Below are 23700 nucleotides of genomic sequence, written 5' to 3'. Positions count from 1 at the left end.
ACCAATTTCAAATCATAATGAGATGAGAAGATAAATAAACAAGAAAAAAACAAGAGAAGAGAAAGAAGGAATTAAAAATACCTAGAAGAGAGAAGGAAAATGGAAAACAAAAATTAAATTATTCATCATCCACAAGAAGCAAATAAATTGGGTATAAATATGAATGATTTACTAAAAATAAAATAAAAAATATGAATAACAGTTTATTTAAACATTTTTTTTATCTTAAACATTCAATAAAAATATATTTTTTTTCCGTCTCTAATCGCAATTTTCTTAGTAGTAAATACATTTCTTTTACTCTTGAATTGTATTTGGTGTTCTCTTTTTAATGGTGATTTTTTCATTAGAATTATATCTAATGTTTGAATCAAATTTGAACTTATTTTTTTATTTCAAAATATCTTATAAATATTAATTATTATTAGCCGTGACTACTCGATTTTGCTTATTTAATTGTCAGTAAAAACTACTAGTATTTTCTAAATTTCTTTGTTGAATATGTAGATTTATTATTTTAAAACGATTTTTTTTTATTACATGAACAATATATATAGATATGATATTTTAATTTTATTAGAGAAGTATATAATAGAAATAAAATTTATAGTACTGACAATGATTTTATATATTAAATAGATTTTATATTGACAACGATTATGTTTTTAGAAAATAGATATAAATATTTTTGAATTTCACAAAAAATTAACCATGATTTATGTGTTAGTAAATTATATAATTATAGACTTTATATTAAAATATACGTGTAAGAATTAGAGTATTGTGTAACAAAGGAATTATGATCAAAATTAATTTCTTTATGAAGATGGTTGTTACTTCACATGTTTTATTATTTTTTATTTTTTTACCATTCTTCTTGAAGATCTTATACATATTGCAGTTCATCTTCTTCAAGGTTTTTGAGTTGACTTTAGAAAAACGATTATGAATTTATTTTTATTATTTGAGACAAAAAATACTTCTTACATTTATGTTGTTTTTGAGATTACTCATGTATACAAAAGTGGATTATTATACTTTCTAGAGATAAATATTTGGTTTTTTGCCTTAGAAATTTTTACAATTCTTGCAAGAAAGAGGAAAATTATCATAGTGATAGCTACAAGAAATTTCTCATTTAAAGTCATATTTTAAGTGATGATTTCATAAGTTATATTTAGTTTTCATGGGATTGAGCCTCCATAGATATGTAATCAATAATTTGGTATTTGAGGTAGCGACTCATGACATACTTTATTTTGTGTCGATTTTCTCACTGTTGTACTTCTTTTTCATAACACCCCAAGTATCTTTGGTAGAGTTGTAAACATTGTAAAATAATACAAATAATCAATAATTTCATGAAGAGTATAACTTTTTGTATATATATAATAGTTTGTATTCCATTGGATTAATTCTTTAACCTTGTTATGATTTCTGCCTTGCTCAATTATTTTATCCATGCCTAACTTTTTCTTGTGTCAAAATGGTGACAACTTTGTTAACATTTTAGTAAAATAATTTCTTTTGTGGTCATTGTTTACAATGATTTTTCTCAAACTTAAATGGTTTGATGAGATCATAAACAATTAAACTAAACTAGTAATATCTTTGGTAGATATGACATGAAAAACATCTTAATTATTGTTTTCGTAATAAAATAATATTTTTTCCACCAAAGAGATTATTGGATTGAGTCATATATAAGATTGGTCTCTATAAGACGTTTCACGATACAATCCAAAATAATGCAAGCAAAAATCAACCACAAAGTCCCCAAGATTAAACAACTTAGTTACACTATATTGCTATGTTAGTGCCTTGCAAGAGCAATTATAAAATTTAATTCTCAAATGTGGTACGAATGTCCCTCTAAAATTTAATTCACAAATCCAATTGGTTGTGTAACATAAACTTCTTCTTCTAAGAGGCCATTCAAGAATGCACATTTCACACTCATCTGGAACATCTACCAGTTGTTCATGTTTGCTAGACCAATAATCAACCTGATTGTTTCGATCCTAACAACATGTGCAAAAACTTCATCGAATTTGATTCCTTCTTTCCGAAGAAATCCTTTCACCACAAGTCTCGCCTTTTGTCGAGTCACTTCTCCTTTGGGATTCAACTTCCCCTTGTATACCCATTTCACATCGATTTCCTTCTTGTCTTGGGGCAATTCGATAAGTGACCAAGTGTTGTTGACTTCGATTGACTTCAATTTTTCGTTCATTACTTTCATCCACTTCGAATCTTTCAATGCCTCAGCTGTATTGAGAGGTTTGACATCTGCGTAGAAAGCATAATGTACCAGCTCACCTTCTTCATCGACCATATCATCTGACGTAATCATACATTCTTGCAACCTTGCAGGTATATGTCTTGTTCTTTGAGGTCTGCTTGGGCCTGCTTCACCTCTGACTTCTTCCTGTCAAACTTCTCTTTCGACTTCACTAGCTGGTTCATCATAAAAGATTCTTACTGAATATTTCTTGACATTCTCAGTCCAATCCCACTCCTTAAGCTCATCTATAATCACTTCCATGCTGATCACCACTTGCTTATTCATTGGGTCGAACAACTTGTATCCTCCAGTCGAATGATATCCTATCAGGATCATCTGATTCGACTTGTCATCAAGTTTTCTTCTCAACTGATTTGGCACATGTCTATGTGCTATAGATCCAAACACCTTCAGATAACTCAAGCTAGGCTTGACACCAGACCAACATTCTTCTAGCGTGATTCCTTCTAGCTTTTTCGTCGGACATCTGTTCAGGATATATGTAGCAGTCAACACAACTTCTCCTCATGATTCTTTGGATAGATGTTTGCCTTTCAACATACTTCTAACCATATTCATAATGGTTCTATTATTCCTTTCCGCGACTCCATTCTGCTGTGGAGTGTAGGGTGGCATCACCTCATGCACAATCCCTTCTTTCATACATAATGCATCGAAGTCTTTCGACACATATTCTCCACCACCATCAATCCTCGAAATCTTGATCTTTCGACCGCTCTGTCTTTCGACTATAGATTTAAACTTGGCAAATACCTCGATCACTTTACTTTTTTTCTTAATCAGGTAAGACCACGGTTTTTGACTAAAATCATCTATGAATATAACAAAGTATTTGTTACCTCCAATCAAATCCACCTGGAGAGGACCACATACATCAGAGTATATGACTTCAAGAATTGCCTTCGACATGCTTCCTACATCCTTACTGAAGTTGTTCTTATGTTGCTTAGCTTGCCCACGTTCTTCACAGACTTCGTTTGGAATGTCGATTTTTGGTAATTCTGAAACCATATTTCTTATCTTCAAATTTATGATGTCTTTGAAATTAAGATGACGAAGTCTATAATGCCATATCCATTCGTCTCTACTGGCTGCTGTTGCAAGGCACTTATGCTCAATCACATTTAGTTCAATCTTGAAGGTTCTATTCTAAGATATTGGATCCTTCAAGATCAATATTCCATTCGAGTCGAGAATTCTCATCATCTTGTCTTCGATCGACACCTTGTAGTTATTTTCGACTAACTACCCTATGCTGAGCAAATTACTCTTCATGCCTGGTGTAACACCCCACTTTTGACCCTAAGATCCCTCATGCAATTTCATCATAAGCATTAGCATTGGGATCATACCTTGGCATCCTCCTTACCCCTATTTCATTGGGTTTGTTTTGGGAGAGATTACCAAGCATTTTTTTGATTATATCATACTTGTATTTTATTATTTCACTAACCAAAACACCAAAAATATATCTTTGCATTTGTCTAACTCTTTTGTAGGAAGGGCATGATTTCATTGATTCATCAAGTGCACATCTAGGGTTTGAGACCCTCATGAAAAAAAAACACAACCATGAATTGATTCAAGAATGGTTATGAACATCATATATAAGTCCCAATGATCTTTACATGTTATTTTGATCAAGTTTTCTTCAAGAGTTTGAGGGTGATTTGCCTTGGAAACCTTAGTTTGACTAGGTATCTTGAGTAACTTCTCCAACAAGCTATCTCACCAATTGATCAAATTTCTCAAGGGACACTTCAAAATTAATCATATTATTAATATATGATCTACCATGAGCCAATAAAGTCAAAAGAATTGGAAGTTAGCAAGTTGGTTGATGGTGGTTGGCCAGATGAATTCATCTAATCAAAACTAGGTCTCCCTAGACCCTATCTCCTACAATTTTCACCATATGAAAATGATTCCAAGATAAAACTTACTCTAAATTATATTACAAACAACTTTCATGTTGAGACCTAGATCTAGTTTTTCTTGGAAAATCATTTTTTATGTTGAAACATTATAGGTCATTTTGTCTAAACCCTAATTTGAAAGTCAACTTCCCAAGGCCATAACTTGCTCAATTTTTATGAGATGAAAGATTTACAAGTTTCACAATTAAACTCAATGTGTTACTTAAACTTTGATGTTTGGAGTGGTAGCTAATTCAACTTTTTTGAGCATGTGATATGAGGTTACATTATAGGTCACTTTTGACCTATACCATTGATCAAGTGATTTTTCCAAACTTCAAAAATGCATAACTCTATCATTTAAAATCCAAATGACATGAAATTTGTGACCCTTTTGAATGTTTTTGAGATAGATACAACTTTGATGAAGACACGTTTCTCATTTGAAGCTCATATAAAAAGTTAAGCAAGGTGGAATATTGAGACATATGGCTTGACATTTAGAAAATTTTTGATATGTCAAAAATTTTCAAACTTCCATCTCAAATATCTCCAAGTTCCAAGCTCCAAATGAAAAAGTGTTGAACATGAAAGTTGTTCCTCTTGATCTCACCTTTCCAAAGAGCTGAAATTCATTCATTTTGGACAAGAAATGCATAGGCTGCACATGGCTTAAACAGGGTGACATCACTTGGCAAGGATCAAACTTCAAACATCAATGTGCATTTGCCTTGAAATCCAAGCTTAGTTCAGAGCATCTGATATTCATTTGTGGACCTCAAGCAATCATTTCATGGGCCTATGCACGCCCATGCACCATTGCATCACCATTTGCCAAAATTAGAAAGTAATTGGAAGTGTGCATTTATCAACCATTTCCGCTATAAATAGAGCTTCAATTGCTTAGAAATGAAGAGACCTTCGTGCCAACTTTGATCCCCCATCTCAAACCCTCACTTTGCAAAGGATAAGCCTGAAAAATTCTCTTGAATTTGATCTTGAATTTCCACTGTTTTGAAATTCAATTCTTCAGGAATCCATAGCTTCTTAACCATTCAATCCTTCTCCTGCAAGCAAGTGGAGTGAGATCAAGCATAAGCAAGATCAAGATCAATTGAATCTAGACCTCCATTGAAGGTATTTTTCAGAAATTTTAAACTCTTCGATTCTCTCAAATTCTTGCTCAATTTTATTGATTCTTTGGTTGTCTGGAGTCCTACCAATGTAGGCAAGAAACTTGAGTTGCTTTGAGGTCAAATCGAAGCAATTCAGTTCATGTACCTCAAATTTCAACTCCATGTATCTCTCAATATACTTGGAGTTGGAGTGAATTGAGGTCAGATTCGAGCTCAGTGCTATTTTTTCTTTAAGATCATGTCCTTGTTTTTCATTTTGGTGATGGTTTGTGGTGGACCAGTCCGGTGAAGTTCACCAGAGAAGATGACCGGAGCTCTGGCTCCGACGATGAGTTGGCAAAGCTCTGAACCACATGATCCGTTCCTTTTGTTTTAATCTTGATCGTTGGTTTTAATTACCACCTGTGCAACGCTGTTGACTAATGACCATGTGGAACGCGCGCTAGAGACCATCTGATCTGCCACCTCAATTAATAAGGGAGATCAGATGGTCCACGTATTTTTGATTTTCTGAATTTTTATTCTAATTGCATTATTTTCAATAATTCATATTAAATTCAATATTGATCCAAAAAATATGGGACTTTCACCAAAAAAATTCAAATATTTTTCTCTTTCATATTCTGAATTAAAATTATTTTTTGGATCATTATTAATATTTTTCATGAGTTAATTAATTTTGCATTTGTTTTTAATTGTTTAAAAATATTTTTAAATGTCCAAAAATTATGAAATTTTTTCCCCAAGGTCCTTTGACCTTGTTTGACCTATGATAAATCTCATGACCATTTCTTTGGTGTTTTGATGAGATTTTAGGAATTGGACAAAACATATTTGATTTAAATGCACTATTTTATTATTTTTAATTGAATAAATGCCATTTATATTTGTTGACCACTTGTATTGACTTGTTTGAGTTTGCTTATTGTTGTTGCGCCTTGGTCAAGGTTGATTTGACTTTGTCAAATTAATATCATTGGATTTAGGGGATTGATGGAATGTACATTCCATCTCCCAAAATGAATGAATGATATTAATTTGGCAAAAGTCCTCCTTTGACCAATTTGTGATTTCATTCATCCCCTTCCCACTTCATCTCATTCCTCTTCTTAATTCATTCATTCCATTTGGCCTATGACATCTCAAAGTCCTAATGCTAGTTGATTGAAAAATTGACATGAGTATGGATGAGATTAAGCCACACCTTTTGCATATTCTTTTTTGTGTGTGGAATGTTTCATGAGCATAGTCCATTATACTATGTCTCTAACATGCATTAACACCAAAATTCTATTTCCCGGCCTCAAATAGTTGTGACTTCTACATAAGTCCAATTACGATTGCTTAACATAGCGCTAAATTTGTGACATAAAAGGCATAAGCATTCTAGTTAGTGAGATTGTAAGTCTCCCCTCTTTCATGGTATTGTGTGGAAACTTGGCATTCTTTCCTTCCTTTGGAAGATGTTTTGGTTCAAGGATTCATGCTTGTGATAAGTGGGTTGAGTGTTCTCCAAAGAATGTCTTGAAAAGCAAAAGAAAAAGCAAAAGCAAAACAAAACTAACTTCTAACCTACTAACTATTAACTTTTAATTTCAAGCTTTTACTTTAATGCAATTTAATTTTTACACTTTATTTCATTTGCCATTGTTCATATCATTCTAATTGTTTATGTTAATGTAATTTTCACTTTGTCCATTTGGACCATATTGTGTGATATATTTTGTTTGTGTATACTTTGCTTATTTGTGTGGTCTTTGACCATTAATGTACATAATAATAACAAAAACCTTAAAAAACTTTTGAGTGGGCTGTTGGTTTGATCTTGAGTAAATGGACTTAGAATCTAGGAAACCTTCCTATGCTAATGGACTTGGCCAATACCAACTTGTTGAAGAACCAAGTGCTTGCAATTTGAAATTCATCTGATACATCTTTGAAGATCTCTCTAAGATTCATCTGCAACATGATCATGGTGTATCTGTTATCTTGAACCTATGACTTGTGGAATTCATCTATTACATAGGCAATTTATGAAGAAGATCATGGAATGGATAAGCTTGGATAAGGCCATCTTTATTTGATGCCTTTCTCTTCAAGATAATATAATCGTGCATTTGTGTGTTGCTTGATTCTAAAAGTCCAAGGGAATTTTGAGTTTCTATTGACATTTTTGTCTATTGGTTTGCTACCCACTTGGTAATATCTTTTCAACTCTAAACTTTTAAATTTTGTGCATAGGGTAGTCTTTTCATCTTCTCCCTATTTCTTTAATTTCAAAATCTCTCCCTCCATTTTCAAAATCTTCTTTGTGTGAACTATTTTGTTCTAAAACTTTGACCACTTTTGCAAAAAGATAGAAACTTTGGCCTTATGCCATTGCATTTTCAAACTTATTTTCTTAAATCAAACTTGTAAATAAACTTAACTATACTTGACTTAAACTTTCAAAAAGCCAAAAAGAACTAACTCATTCAAATCATTTTAGGCCTTTGTGCCTTTCGAACTTAAATTTTGTTAAAATCAATGCATCCATTTTAAAATTTGTATCACGAACTACGAGATTTTGATCCCTCATTTTTATATTGGTACGTAGGCACAAGTTCGAAGGTCTTGTCAAACACAAAAATATAATTAATGAGTTCTTTTCTCATCCCCCCATTCTATTTGTTTTGTAAACAACACTTTGTACAAAATATATATGCACACAAAAAGGGCTCCCTAGGAGTACCTAGGACACTTTGGGTGCTAACACCTTCCCTCTGTGTAACCAACCCCCTTACCTGTGATCTCTGACTTTTATTAGTTTTTATTTGAAAACTTCTTACTTATTGGGTTTTGTTCGTACTTTTTTCCTTTTCCCTTGGAAACAATAAAAGCGTGGTGGCGACTCTTGTTAATTGATCTCTAGCTTGTCAATAGCTTGATGATCATGAATTTCCCGCTACATCTGGTATGTACAACACATTTGAAATTACTGACCTCTTGTCATCTTTCCTCATAATCAGAACATCACTAGCAGCTTCAACTGCTAGAGTGTTGTCATTTGAAAATTTCACCATGTTCTTCATTGAGGGATTTATGTTGACAAACCAATCTTTCCTTCCAGACATGTATGATAAGCATCCTGAGCCCAAGTACCACTGGTCCTTGAATCTCTCTCCATCTCTTGTTGTAACCATTAGCAACGTCTCTTTTTCTTCATGTTTTGCCAGCTTTGCATAAGTTCCTTGATTCTTCTGCTTTTCCGGACAATCACTAGAATATTGACCATACCTTTGACAATTGTAACATTGAATATGACTCTTGTCTGCCTTTTGACCACCACTTCTTCCTCTACCTGAAACACCACGTCTTTGGGTGCCTTGGTTCTAGGGTTTTCTCTGATTTGACCAGTTTCCTTCTTATTGATTTCAACCAGTCGAATTGTTGTAACCTCCTCTGCTTTTGTTGCCATTCCAACTACCTTTACCTTTCCTTTCTTTTGTTGATTTAGCCTGCAAAGCCATATCACTCTTCTACTTTCATGCAACTCTTCCATCCATTCTTTGTTCATGAGATTCAAGCGTCCCTTGAAGCACTTCCTTTGTTAATTTTGACAAATCTTTCGACTCTTCTATGGCTACTACCACATGGTCGAACTTTGGAGCCAACAACCTCAAAATCTTTCCAACAACAGATCTTGATATCAACACTTCTTCACATACCTTCATTTGATTCATCAGTTTCGTAACCTTGGTAAAAAAAAATAGTTATGCTTTCATTGTCTTCCATCTGAAGTAATTCATACGTTCTTTGTGAGTTTGTAACCTCACATCTTTCACCTTCTCCGCGCCTCCAAAGGATTTCTCTAGAATTTTTGATGTTTCTTTCGTTGACTCTGTATCACTAACCTTTTCAAATTTATCTGCATCAACACATTGATGGATTATAAAGAGAGCTTTATAATCTTTCTTCTTCAATTCTTTATGTGCAACCTTTTCTTGATCTATCGCGTTTTCTGCAAGCGTTGTTACTCCTTCCTTCACAAGATCCCAAAGATCTTGATAACAGAACACAACATTTATCTGCTTGCACCAATTCTCATAATTGTTGTTCTTGAGAATCAGAAGATTTGCTGGAAAATGTCCATTTGGATGATTCGTTGCCATGGTGATTTTCTTCCCACAAGTCGATTAAACCGAATCTCTTGATACCAGATGTTGGAAATCCCCTAAAACCTATGGAGAATTTCAATCAATCTTGATGAACAAGATTGTTATTACCCATACAATAGCAATGAAAAGAGAAGAACAATGGAGAAAGAAAGAGTGTAAAGAACGATGGAGGAGAAGAGTAATAGAATTCTGCAGAGTTTCTCTCTGCCCACAAACTGTGGAAAACTTCTTATTCACTTTGCAACTGCAAAATACTGTGAATACAATGTTATGAATTCTCTATTCACTTCATTACAAAAATAAGGGTTACTCCCTCTATTTATAGATTTAGGTTAACTTGGACCTCAAACCAAAGCCCAAAAATATAGAAGCCCAAAATAGTTAACACTACTAAAATAGGCCTAAGTCAAAATCCTGTGTGAAGCAACATGCTTCGACACACTAACACAACTTAACACACTAGGTGGTTCGACACTTCCTTGTTCCTATCGAGCAACATGCTTCGAAACAAGGAATTACAATTCAACACACCACCTAATTCATTGTGTCTAAGCTATCTACATTCATCATAACTCTTAGTCTTCTGAACACTTCGAGTTACACTCCCTTCGTCGTCATGTCTGCAATCTGATTCTCAGTTCTATAGTGTTCCACATTCATCTTCCCATCTACTATCTACTCTCTAAGATAATGGAACCTCATCTCGATGTGCTTGCTTCGACTATGTGTTATTGAATTCTTCTCCAAATTGATAACTGATATGTCGTCGATCTTCATGGTAATTGCTCCATGACTCTTTACTGTTATCTCTTCGACCAGATTCACCATCCACGTTGCTTGACATGCACAAAGAGAAGCAACTATGTGTTCTACTTCGCACGACGATAATGCCACTACTGGTTCCTTTCTCGAACTCCAAGCAACTGGTGCACCACCTAGCATAAACACATAGCCAACTATGAATTTTTGATCCTCAGAATCATTACACCAACTTAAGTCGGTGTATCCCACTATTTTGCATTCTTTTCCTTCATCAGCTGCAGGAAACAAAATGCCATAGTCGAGAGTTCCTTTATGATACCTTAATATCCTCTTCGTCGCTGCTAGATGTGATACCTCCGACTTCTGCATGAACCTACTTACCATACCTACACTGTATGCTAAGTCAGGTCTTGTATGACAAACTAGTTAATACAAATTAAATATTTCTTCCACAAACTAGTTAGTAAAAAATATAACATTTATACCGCTATTCATTAAATTCATATATTTTTGTCTTTTTTAAAACTCATTTCCAGTTATATATTTTTTTGCCTTTTCCCCCCTATTTTACCTCATTCATGAAATTAATTTGTCAATTTTAAATTTAAATATTTTATCGCTTTATATTAAATTTAAACAATTTTGGTCCTCCTATCATACTTTTTTTCACTTAGAATTAAAGATATTGTTATTTTTTAAATGACAAGTTACTTGTGAAACATAATAAATCATCGTATATAAACATATTGTTGAACTTTATAGATAAAAATAAAAGTTAAAAAATGAATTTTTCATCGATTTTCTATAAAAAAAATGTGAGAGGGATTCAAACCGTTTGAATTTAAAATAGAAGGATCAAAACTGTTTATATTTAAAATTAAGAGACTATTCATAAATCAGACAAAATAGAGGACCAAAACTATTATTTATCCATAATTTTTTTAAAGAAAATTAAAGTGACATTTTCCTTTTCTAATTGATCCCCTTAACAAAAATGGAATCTCCAACCTTTTCCCTTTTATTAATAATCTTTTTTCATCATATTTTTTAATTTTTATATTTTATTTGAAAAAATTCTATAATTTTTTTTACCAAAATAAAACCTACTTTTTCCCTTTTTTATTAGTTCACTTTACTTTTTCATAAGTTTTTTTTTTGGTTTCCTTTATCTTTTAAAAAGTTAATTTATAAAAAATAAAGAATTAAGTTTTTTCTCATTGAGTATTTGTTGCATTGTTAATAGTTTTTTTTTTCTAAATTATATTTTTATATAAAAGATTTGAACATTCTTTTATTTTATCAAAAAATTAGTAAGATACACGTGCACTCACATATGTAAATTTACAAGAAATAGATACAAAAAAGATTTGTGAGATAGATAAAGAAAAAAATAGAAAATTTTGACATTTGGAAATGTAAATTTTGTCTCTCAAATAAAGACGATTGTTGTTAAAATAAAACAGATATTGTTTATTATAATATCTCATGAGATGAAAAGTTAGTTGTCTTCACAACTATGGAGTATTATCCAATTTGGTATGATATAAAATATATTTAGATACACATATAAATTTGAAATGAATTACTTAAGTGTAAAATGAACAATGATCATATATACTCAATTTTATTAATTAACCTTAAACAAAAAAGACTTGTGAAATTGAGAAAGAAAAAAAATTTTGAGTTTTGAAAATATGAATTTTGTCTCTCAAATAAAAACTATTGTTGATTAAAAATAAAATAGATATTTTATTGATAATGACTTCTAAATTGTCTGAATAATTTGATAAAATAATTTGTTAATTTTATATCTATGAACTATTTTTTAATAACTACAAAATAGTTATATTTTGTCTGTTAGATTATAGATTGTGTTTTAAAAATGCAACATTTTTGTTGTGTTCTTCTTTATTATATTAAGAAGAGGTTCAATTTTTTTTATTTATATTTAAAAAAATTAAAAAGGAAAAGAGAGAATAAAGAGAATTTTTTTTTAAAGAAAGTGAGAGAATTTTTTTTTGTGAGGGATTTAAAATTTGAATTAAGAGAATAGAAAGAAGGGTAAAAAAGTTAAAATTAAAAAAATAAATTAATGAAATGAAGTCACTGTCAATTCGTAGTTGTTAGAATGAAAAAAGTTGAGACATTAATTAAACAACAATGTTATGTCTACACCGTATAATGTTCAACGTATTTATAAGGTGAACAATGTTTATTTTTATAAATAAAATATAATATTTGTAAAAAAATAAATTATTTTTAAACTAATTTTTTTAACATAAATTTAAAATTTATTATTAACCAATTTTATTATTGCATTAATCATAAAAATATATATTATTAACCCCTTATTTTACTTATAATTTATTAACCAAGTTTACTAATTTATTAACCAATAAAATACACAATATTAACCAAGTTCTGACATTAAATTATAAAATATAGATTAATTATTATATTTAATATTTTTTAATGTCAGAATTTAGTTAATGTTGCGTAATTTATTGGTAAATAAATTAATAAATTTGGTTAATAAATTATAAATAAAATAAGTGGTTAATAATATATATGTATGATTAATATAATAATAAAATTGGTTAATAATAAACTTTATAATTATATTAATTTTTTTATATATATATATATATATATATATATATATATATATATATATATATATATATATATATATATATATATATCTTTTATAAATATTATTGGTGTATGAAAAATATTTTTTATAAATATTATTGGTGTATAAATACGGTGAACAGTGCACGGCGTATGTGTTGGTGTATGAAAATAGTGTAAGAATACCATTTCTCTTAATTAAATACTAGTTTAACATTTTAATAATGTAAATTAATGTAACAGAGAAGAGAATGACTATTTAAATAGTTTTGATATATTTTTTTTCCAGTTATATAGTTGATTTTAATATTTATAAATAAAAATTTTGTTTTTAAATTACTTATTGTTATATTTTAAATTTACAAATTTTATGCAAAATGGTGCAAGTATTTCTTCTAAGACTAGAGAATAAGTATGTTTGTTTTAGTTTTTTTTAAATAATTTTTATAGTATAACATTTTTGTTGAAAATTTTTTTGCAAAGAATTTTTAATTTTTTTTTTAGTTTATATAATTATTTTTAAAATGTTATTTTAGATATTTTATAATTTTTATAACTTTTTTTGAAAATCAAAATTAAAATGTTAGTTATAAATAGATGTCATTCATCATGAAGCATCCTTGCAAATGTAGGAGCATGCGTCATTGCATGTGATTACTCATTTATTTATTTTTACATGTATGCGTCCAGTGCACGTGGCTATTCCTTTAGTTTTTTACATGCATGCAACAATTACAGTGATGTTTCATCTGTAAAAATCCAATACATGTGTCATAAGGATTGACTCCTCCACCTCTTGAAACATGTTTAGTTAGATAAATAAATAAAAAATATAATTATTTTGATATATAATTTGCAAAAATTGGTTATTTCAAAAAAAATCTAGAATAATAATTTAAATTTAAAAAAATAAAAAAATAATTTGAGTAAAAAATTATAAATTAATATCCTTTCATAAAAAGAAATATAAAAAAAATGCCCCAAACTTAATTTTTTTGTTCTCAAATTTTAAATTTAGGATTCTTTTTACTTAACTTATTTTTTTTCTCCATAAATATCCATTAGTTTTTAAAAATGTACTATATTAATTTTCTTTTTCTAATTAAGAATGAAAAAATTGAAAATTAATCATTAAATTTGTTATTAATTTGATAAAAAAATATTAATATGATAAAAAAGTCTAATATAATACTCTCTCCGTTCCTTTTTTAAAGTAAATTTGTTCCTTTTTAATTGCCACTTGTAAAATTCAAGGTAGTCTTAATTGCATTTTTGTCAAAATTACCCCTAAATAATTATTATAGAGAGAAAAAAATAAAATTAATATAATAAATAATTAAAAATATTATAGATAAAAGAATAATTATTATTTGAAAAGTGATCATAATGATTAACTTTCTTGATAGGGATAAAAAATAAAAAAAAAAACACTTAAAAAGGAATCGAAAAAATACATTTAAAAAAGTTAAAAGATGAATTTAATTTTTTCAAATTAAAGGATGAAAATGAATTTTAAATCTAAAATAGAATATTAAACTAAAAATTGATGTTTGTAAGTAGATACATCAACTCATTGCATACCATTTTTGTTTATACTAATAAAAGAAATCTAGATGGTCAAGAAAAAAAACTATAAAAACCATAGAAAGTCTTTTTCTTTTCCACTTCAACTCATATCATCTTTCCTTCTCTTTTTTCCTTCCATCCTCATCTCCTCATCCATCCACTCTCACTCCCCATTTCTCCCACGCAACTACACAAAACTCAAATACATTCCTCCACGTGTCACTTCTCACAGCTTCCAAAATAACAACACCACTAACAACAAACTCACCGCGGAAACAACCACAATCATCTCCATGGGCACCGAAACAGAAAACCAAACCGGGTTCAAACTAGTTGGCTACAAAAACTTCGTCCGAACCAACCCGAAATCAGACCGGTTCAAAGTGAAACGCTTCCACCACGTCGAGTTCTGGTGCGCCGACGCAACCAACACCGCGCGGCGGTTCTCATGGGGACTAGGAATGCCAATCGTCGCTAAATCAGACCTTTCCACCGGAAACTCAACTCACGCTTCATACCTCCTCCGCTCCGGCAACCTCAATTTCCTTTTCTCCGCCGCTTACTCCCCTTCCATTTCACTCTCTTCCTCTTCCTCAACAGCTTCCATTCCCACCTTCGACGCCGCCACCAGTTTCGCCTTCTCCGCCTCCCACGGCCTCGGTGTACGCGCTGTTGCTATCGAAGTCGAAGACGCTGAAGTCGCCTTCACCACAAGCGTCGCACACGGTGCTATCCCGTCGTCTCCTCCCGTCGTCCTCGACAACCGCGTCAAGCTCGCTGAAGTCCGTCTCTACGGAGACGTCGTTTTACGCTACGTCAGTTACAACAACCCGAACCAAACCTCCGAACCTAACCCAGACCAGTGGTTCCTCCCTGGTTTCGAACAAGTATCAGATGAATCCTCTCACTCGTCGCTAGACTTCGGAATACGACAACTAGATCACGCCGTCGGTAATGTACCGGAGCTTTCATCTGCTATAAAATACCTAAAAGAATTCACAGGTTTTCACGAATTCGCTGAGTTTACAGCTGAAGACGTCGGAACAGCTGACAGCGGGTTGAACTCGGCTGTGCTAGCAAACAACGAGGAAACAGTTTTGCTTCCGATCAATGAACCGGTATATGGAACCAAGAGGAAGAGTCAGATAGAAACTTATCTGGAGCACAATGAAGGTGCTGGTTTACAGCATTTGGCTTTGAAATCTGAAGATATATTCAAGACTTTGAGAGAAATGAGGAAGAGAAGCGGTGTTGGTGGGTTTGAGTTTATGCCTTCTCCTCCACCTACTTATTATCGGAATCTGAAGAACCGTGTTGGAGATGTTTTGAATGATGAACAGATTAAGGAGTGTGAAAAGCTTGGGATTTTGGTTGATAAAGATGATCAGGGTACTCTGCTTCAGATTTTCACTAAGCCTGTTGGAGATAGGTATATCCTCTTTTTTTCATCATATGATTCTGTTTATTATTTCATTGATTTCATTATTATCATAGCGACTTAGATTATAATGAAGTGATTCGACTGAAAAAGGCTTTACTTAAGACCTAATTGATGGGAGCACCTGAGTTCAATTTTAGGATGAAGTTGAATTGTTTGTTTTTGGGTTCAAGTTTGGGTCTGGATTCTCTACAGCAATGTGTCTGAGCCGTTGCAATAGCTGGATCAGTGTTGCGTAAAATTTTAGACAGATGATTTTACGCGCATACAAGATGACCTGAGCTATGAGAGTAGAGTTCTCGTCACTTAAGCGAATAGTTAGAGATTCCATTTCTGATTTTGTGTATGTAAGGAGAAATCCATTTTAATCTTTTGGTTTAAAAAGATTAGTCTCTATTGATGCAAGATGTCCTGAACTACTTGTGCACAACATGGACCAAAGAAAGTAGTACACATGATCTCAATGATCTCTGTTAACAAAGTTTATTATGATCAAACTTTTATGTTGGGTTAACCCATTCGACTCTTCAGAAGAACTGACCGTTGACTACTATGGTGTTTAGTCGGAGATAAGTCAAGTAAGTCAAGTCTCGTCAAATATTATTCTAGATTCAAATCAAATTCAAAATCTATCCAAATGATTGCATGATCATACTCCTAGCTTTTTCATCCAATAATAAAGTGTAACTAACTAACCTTAGAAACTCCCTTACCATGCCTAACAATAATTGGTCCTCAACTGGATTGGCCTAAACCTGTTTGATGTTTGGATTTGGTCTACTCAAAACTAGTTCATAATATAGTAATTATCAGTAATGTTCTAGGAGAAATATTGGTTCATATATTGCTTACAATTTGATTCACATTTTCCCTTACCGATAGTGGGAATTTCCCTGCATAGTATTAGAAGAATGTCAGAATAGGTAGGAGTAATTTAGTAATCAACTCAGCATATAGAAATTAAATTGATTGATTTACCATGTATTTTGGTCGGATGTTTTCGGGTATTTGAGTTGTAATAATGCTCTTCGACTTGACAGTGAGGCCTTAGTGATCGAGATTGTTTATAAAATTGATTAAATGAATATCTAGTCTGTGCCGATGATCTCAAATGTCAAAATTGTTTACTTCGTGAAACTATATGAAATTGTTAATGTTTTATTTTCTCTTGTGTAAAATATGCAGGCCAACTATATTCATAGAGATAATTCAGAGAGTTGGATGCATGTTGAAGGATGAGGAAGGAAAAGAGTACCAAAAGGGAGGATGTGGTGGCTTTGGCAAAGGTAACTTCTCAGAGCTTTTCAAATCCATTGAAGAATATGAGAAGACTTTGGAAACTAGAAGAACTGCATAATTCATGTTGTGATCTTGGATGGTGGGAGTTTGAAGCTTTTGTTGGAACAAGACTGTTCTTTTATAGTGAGACAAATAAATGTCAATCAATACATATAAACAATACATAATAAATGTTTTATATGTTAGTATATTTTGTTAGAATACATACTTCAACATAATAAATATGATGTCTCTTTAATAACAGTGGTTGTGAATTAACAAGCACAATAAATTTTATTAAATTTTAAAAAGAGAAAGAAGAAGGAAGAAAAGGAAGAAAAAGAAGAAAACATAAGGATTTATTGTAACTGTTTTACTTTTTCATTAGGGTTGAAAGATTACTAGTGAATATCAACAACCAATATGTCTTAACAACTTGAGAGATCTAGTCTATTTATAGACTACTATGCTAATTTAAGCTACAAGCTAATTTAAAAATTTGAGTTTAAACAAAAGGTCCAATTTGACATGCTAATAAACCTAGCATTTTGACTACTGCGTACTTGAGCATACTTCGACTACAGCATGTAGAATAAGTCTGTGAACAAATTTCGATTACATGCTAAACCTTTGTCGAACCAAGAAGCTACCATAGAGTTCGATCCAAATTCTCACAAATCTCCACCTTAGAACAAACTCTACAACATCAAGGGAACAAACTAGCTTTCTTCATGCAGCTTTATCAACTGTATACAGTGGAAAAATTTGCAACTTGGTGTCATACGTCGAAAAATATGATCATTCGCGAAGCGCATCGCACGCTCGCGAAAAAATGTTGTTCGAACAGAGTCTCCATCGAACTTTATTTATTTCAATGAAGGAATAGAAAAATATCGATAAAACCTTTGAAAAGAACATGGTCATCGTAACCATATTTGGATTCGGGAGTCGATTACACAAGGAGAAACTATTAACACCTCTCACGTTTGTTGTATTCAATGGGAACATTTTAGTTTAACTTACGATTAGATGTTAGCTTATGTTTAATTGTTTTCTTCTGGTGATTAAAAATGAAAATAGAAAAGGAAAGGAGTCCCAAAAAAGTTTTTTTTAGGGTGGTTGGTTATGACGTCAAGTTAGTTTTCAAATCTCACTATTCTCAAGTTATCTCAAACTATTTTCAAGTCATTTTCAAACATACAAGAATCAAACCTCGATCAACTATCGAGTGACTTTTCTTAAACCAAATACAATATTCAATTTTTTTTTATAATAAACACGAAAGAAGAAGACTGTTGGAATCTAGCATTCCAGCAAAACCCTCGAATGATCGATCCCGAGGCACAAGTTTTGGGCTAACCGTTCATTCTTTTCTTCCAGTCTTAAAACCCTTAATAACTTTGGACTAAAAAGGACCATTGAAATCTAGCATTCCGATGGAACCCTTGAACAATTGATTTCAAGGCATGCATCTTGTTCTTATCAAGCTTTCCTTGTCCATCAAATAAATTTCTTAAATACCTTGAATGAAAAAGGACCGTTCGAATCTAGCATTTCGGTAGAACCCCGAATGATTGATCTTGAGGCTCGTATCTCTTTCTCATTGAACGCTCGTCATTCACCTAAAAAAAATTCAACACCTCAAACTCTTTTCTCGTCGCCGTGCGATTGATCTTCAAAATCTTTTTTTTTTCAAAACGAAAGATATTTCTTCTTGGAACGATGCAAAACAACGCTTCGTCCACATACATATTGAGTTGAGATAAATGACGTTTTCCCGTGAATGTTGATTTGTAAATCCATTTTGTGTGATACAAATGTCTGCTCCTCACCTGTTTTGGTTAAGTAATATTTCCGTTGATTGACACAAAATAGTTTTCGCTAAAATCGACCAACAAACAAACAGTTTCTACCCAGAACTACATATGCCTTGAGTTCTCCATCGCACTTGGAGATACGTAGAAGCAAGATCCGCAATCTTGTGAAACACATTAATTAAAAAAAAATTGCGACCCCTTTTCTTTTCTCTTTTCTCTTTTAATTTACTCGAAGAAAATAATTAACATAAGCTAACATTCAATCGCAAATTTAACTAAAAGGTTCCCGTTGAGTACAACGGACATGATGGGTGCTAATACATTCCTTTTACGTAATCGACTCCCGACTCAATATGGTTTCAACGACCATGTTCTTTTCAAAGGTTGTATCAATATTTTCCTATTCCTTCATTGGAATAAATAAAGTTCGGTGGCGACTCTGTTCGAATATTTTTCCGCGAGCGTGCGATGCGCCTCACGAAGGATTGTATTTTTTGAGGTATGACACTTGACAATGTCTTGGAGATCATATTAGAAACATTATCATAAGTCAAAACCTTCAGCACTTGGACTTCTCCACACTCGATTATCTCTCTGATAAAATGCAGCCTCACATCGACGTGCTTGGTTCACTCATGATAGGCTGAATTCTTCGACATATGTATTGCACTTTGACTATCACATTTAATAGTGATAACTTGACCTTGAAGTTTCATCTTCTTAGCAAAAACTTCAAGCCACAATGCTTCTTCCACAACTTCAGTGAAGGTAATGTATTATGCTTAATTGATTGATAAGGCAACAACATTTTGAAGCGTTGCTTTCCAACTAAGTGTTGTGCCAAACATAGTGAGCACATATCTAGAAATATATTTTCTAGAATCCATACATCATGCATAATCATAGTCGAAAAATCCTTCGATATTGAATTTGCTATCTTCTCGACCTGTCTCTTGCCAGCAGGTAGTTATTATCAGTTTCCTTAGCTTCGACAACAACTTTTGCTTCTTCTTCGACTTCATCTGGGTTATGCAATTCAGCATCAACATGCTCCACCTCAACAAGAATTTCTTCCTATTCCATCTCTTCTTCAGAGATCTTGGTACTTCGACCAACATCATCAGTTTTCTTGAACGCCATTTCTACTTCATTGAAAACTACATCTCGACTTGTAATACACCTCATGTGACCTGGATTTAGGCACCACAACCTATAAGCTTTGACTCCTTCAGGGTATCCAAGACACATACATCTTAGAGCTCTAGATTCAACCTTGTCTTGCTTAATGTGAGCATAGGCTAAACAACTAAATACTCTAAGTCTGTCGAGATTAGGTGGATATTTCGACCATACTTCTTCCGGTGTTTTCATCCTAAGGGCAGTCGAGGGGCACCTATATATCAGGTATGTTGCAGTCACAACAACTTCTGCCTGAAACACCTTCTTCAATCCAACACTAACCATCATGCATCTAACCCTTTCCAGAATGGTTCGATTAAACCTTTCAGCCAAACCATTTTGTTTGGGGAGTTCCTATCGTAGTTATGTGCCTTGCAATGCCAGACCCAACATAATAGCTATCAAAAGCCTCATTACAAAATTCAAGACCATTTCTAGTCCTCAACCTCTTAACCTTCCTACCAATTTGGTTTTCGACCAAGGTCTTCCAACTTTTGAAATTTTCAAAAGTTTCATCCTTACCTTTCTGAATGAATACCCATAACTTTCTAAAATAATCATCACTATGGATAGGAAATACTTTGCACCTGAGTGTGAAGGATTTGTTGCACCCCCCCAAAGATCATCATGAATTAATCAAGGGATCCATGTGCTCTTTGTTTATCTTTGTTAAACTTTATTCTAAATACACAAGGTTCACAAAAATCCAGTTTTTCGACCTTGTCACCACACATTTGATTTTGTTTCGACAATTCGACCATGCCTCTTTCACTGACATGGACAAGTCTCTTGTTCCATAGCTCAGTTTTCGACATAGGTTTTATAGATGCCGCATCTGCTAAACCACTTACAACCCCAGTCTCAAGGGTATACAATCATTGTTTCTTCACGCCTCTCAAGACTTCCTTTGACCCCTTCATCACCCTTAGGATACTTTGCTCTCCTACGAAAACGTATCCTTTCTTGTCTAATTCACCAAGAGAAATAAATTTCCTCTTAATATCAAGTACATACATGACATCAATCAATAACCTTATTAATTCATCATGAAGCTTGAATCTCACAGATCTAATACCTGCAATTTTGCATGCTTTGTTGTTTCCCAACAACACTGATCCACCATCTTGATCACATAATTCCTCAAACACATCCTTGTTTGGAGTCATGTTCCAAGTACAACGTGAATATATAATCCACTCATTTCTAGAGTCGCTGCTTGAAACCACCAGGACATCAGATGATTCATAACCATCTTACACAATGGTTGTATTACCATTATCCTTTCCACCATGATTATTCAGACGATGAGGGCATACTTTTCTTGTATGACCCTCCTTCTTACAGTGATAACACTTAATAGAAGGAGCATTACCACCATAAGATTTATGTAGAACTTTACCCATCTTCTTCATAAACCTACCATCTTTCTTCAAGAATTTTCCTTTAAAAGGAAATCCTTTGCCAACTGAAGATGGTTTATGCTCCTTTCGTTTGTTCAAATCCTTAGAGTACAAGGATGATTGATTATCTTCAAAGGTCAAAGAATCTCTTCCATACAAGAGAGTTTATTTGAAATGAGCATAAGACTTAGGTAAAGCACACAACAACAATACTTGTTCTTCATTATCAATCTTGACCTCGGTATTCTCAAGATCAAGAATCAACTTGTTAAATGTATCCAGCTGCTCAGCCAAGACTTTGTCTTCACTCATCTTGAATGAATACAATACTTGCTTCAAGTAGAGATGATTGACCAACGATTTCTCCATGTACAAACCTTCGAGTTTCGTCCATACACCAACTGCAGTTTTCTCTTTCGAAACCTGTCGGAGAACCTTATCACCAAGGCTCAATAAAATGGCGTTATGGGCTTTCTTGATTATCATCGTCTTCTCCGATAGGGCAACGCCCATCTTCTTCGATCCTTTCAACGCTTCTAATAAACCCTGCTGAACCAGTATGGCTTTCATCTTCAAGCGCCACAAACTTAAATCATTCACACCGGTGAATTTCTCAATCTCATACTTTATTGACGATATTCTCTTCTCCATGCTCATCACACCAGTTTGTTATAAATTGATGTCATCAAGAAAAAACCAAAATATGAGATAAAGATTGAGTTTCATGAACAAACACAAGAAACTCTATTAGGTTTTATGAGTGAGAGAGAGAGAGAGTGAGAGAGAGATGAAGAAGAAGAAGAAAAAAATCTGAATTGGTTATAACTGTTTTACTATTTATTTTCTCATTAGGGTTCAAAGATTACAAGTGAATATCAACAACCAGCCTCTCTCAACTACCTGAGAGAGCTATTATGTTTATAGACTACTAAGCTAACTTTAACTACAATCTAACTTAAAAAATTGGGCTTAAACAAAAGGCCTAATTCGACATGCTAAATAACCTAGAATTTTGACCACTGCATACTTGAGCAAACATCGACTACAACATGCATGATCAGCATGTGAACAAACTTTGACTACATGCTAAATCTTTGTCGAACCAAGAAGCTACCCTTGTCGAGAATAGAGTTTGATCCAAATTCTAACAATAGTATATGATAAGTGTCAACTAAGTTTTCTTATTTTCATTTTTGATGAAGAAATGTAAAATAACGTGGCTCTGTTTAGGGGTACAATGCAAAATAATTTTTTGTTATCCTTATTGAAGTATTATGTTCCAAGTGACAAATAATTTGAAATTTTGACTAGATGATTATTTAAGTATAACTTTCTATTTTATGTTTTGAGATTAAAAAAATTTAAAATCAAAATTTTTTATGAGCTTTGAAATTTTTTAAAAATTGTTTGAATATATGTGATAATCTTATGATGATGGTTCATAATCAATCCAACTTGAGGTTTATAAGGAGAAAATGATATGCTCGCCAAATTATTTGTAGTTTGTAGTCCACCGTGTGCCATAAAAATCAATTTAGTATTTGAAAGTTATGATGGTTCATATTACCTAAGCATTTGCAAGAGATATGTGTTATAATTAAGTGTTATGTTCCTCTAAATAGGTTGTCGCACCTCGAAAAATGAGAACACGACTTTACGAAGTGCAATCGTACGCTCGCGGGATGGACTAAACAGAGTCGCCATCGAACTTTATTTATTGCTAAAAAGGAAATAGAAAATATTGATAAAACCCAAGAAAGAACGACAATGATATTTGTCGTCACAACCAAATCAGGGTTCGGAAGTCGATTACGCAAGGGGAAGGTATCAACACCCCTCACGTCCGTTGTACTCATGAGAACCTTTAGTTTAGTTATTTGTATTAGTGTTAGCTTAGAAATTTCAGGATTCTAGAGTTATTAAGAGGGAAATAAGAATTGAAACAAAAGAGAAGAGAAAATGTTTTTGGATTTTTTATTAATGTGCCTGACAAGATTTACAAATCATGCTCCTACGTATTTCCGGGTGCAATAGAGAACTCAAGGCTTATGTAGTTCTGGGAAGAAAATGTTTGTTTGTTGGTTGATTTTAACGGAAGCTACTTTGCGTCAATCG

At 32.6% G+C, this 23700-nt stretch overlaps 1 protein-coding gene across 1 annotated transcript; it reads left to right on the top strand.

Moving 5' to 3' along the window:
• Positions 1-14563: 14563 nt before the first annotated feature.
• On the top strand, positions 14564-17451 carry LOC127117777 (4-hydroxyphenylpyruvate dioxygenase). The gene is made up of 2 exons (XM_051047884.1): positions 14564-15902; positions 17097-17451. The coding sequence occupies exons 1-2, from the start codon at positions 14767-14769 to the stop codon at positions 17266-17268; spliced, it is 1308 nt and encodes a 435-aa protein (XP_050903841.1). The 5' UTR covers positions 14564-14766; the 3' UTR covers positions 17269-17451.
• Positions 17452-23700: the final 6249 nt, after the last annotated feature.

This window comes from Lathyrus oleraceus, chromosome 2 (assembly GCF_024323335.1).
Source record: "Lathyrus oleraceus cultivar Zhongwan6 chromosome 2, CAAS_Psat_ZW6_1.0, whole genome shotgun sequence".
In the NCBI taxonomy this organism is placed as follows: Eukaryota; Viridiplantae; Streptophyta; class Magnoliopsida; order Fabales; family Fabaceae; genus Lathyrus; species Lathyrus oleraceus.
Note: the sequence above shows the minus strand (reverse complement) of the source record. Positions and strands in the feature narration are given on the sequence as shown.

Bases quoted from the DNA above. Each gene is read 5' to 3' on its own strand.
- LOC127117777 (XM_051047884.1), top strand. From the start codon at position 14,767: ATGGGCACCGAAACAGAAAACCAAACCGGGTTCAAACTAGTTGGCTAC. The intron at 15,903-17,096 runs GTATATCCTCTT...TAAAATATGCAG, and splicing joins ACTAAGCCTGTTGGAGATAG to GCCAACTATATTCATAGAGA.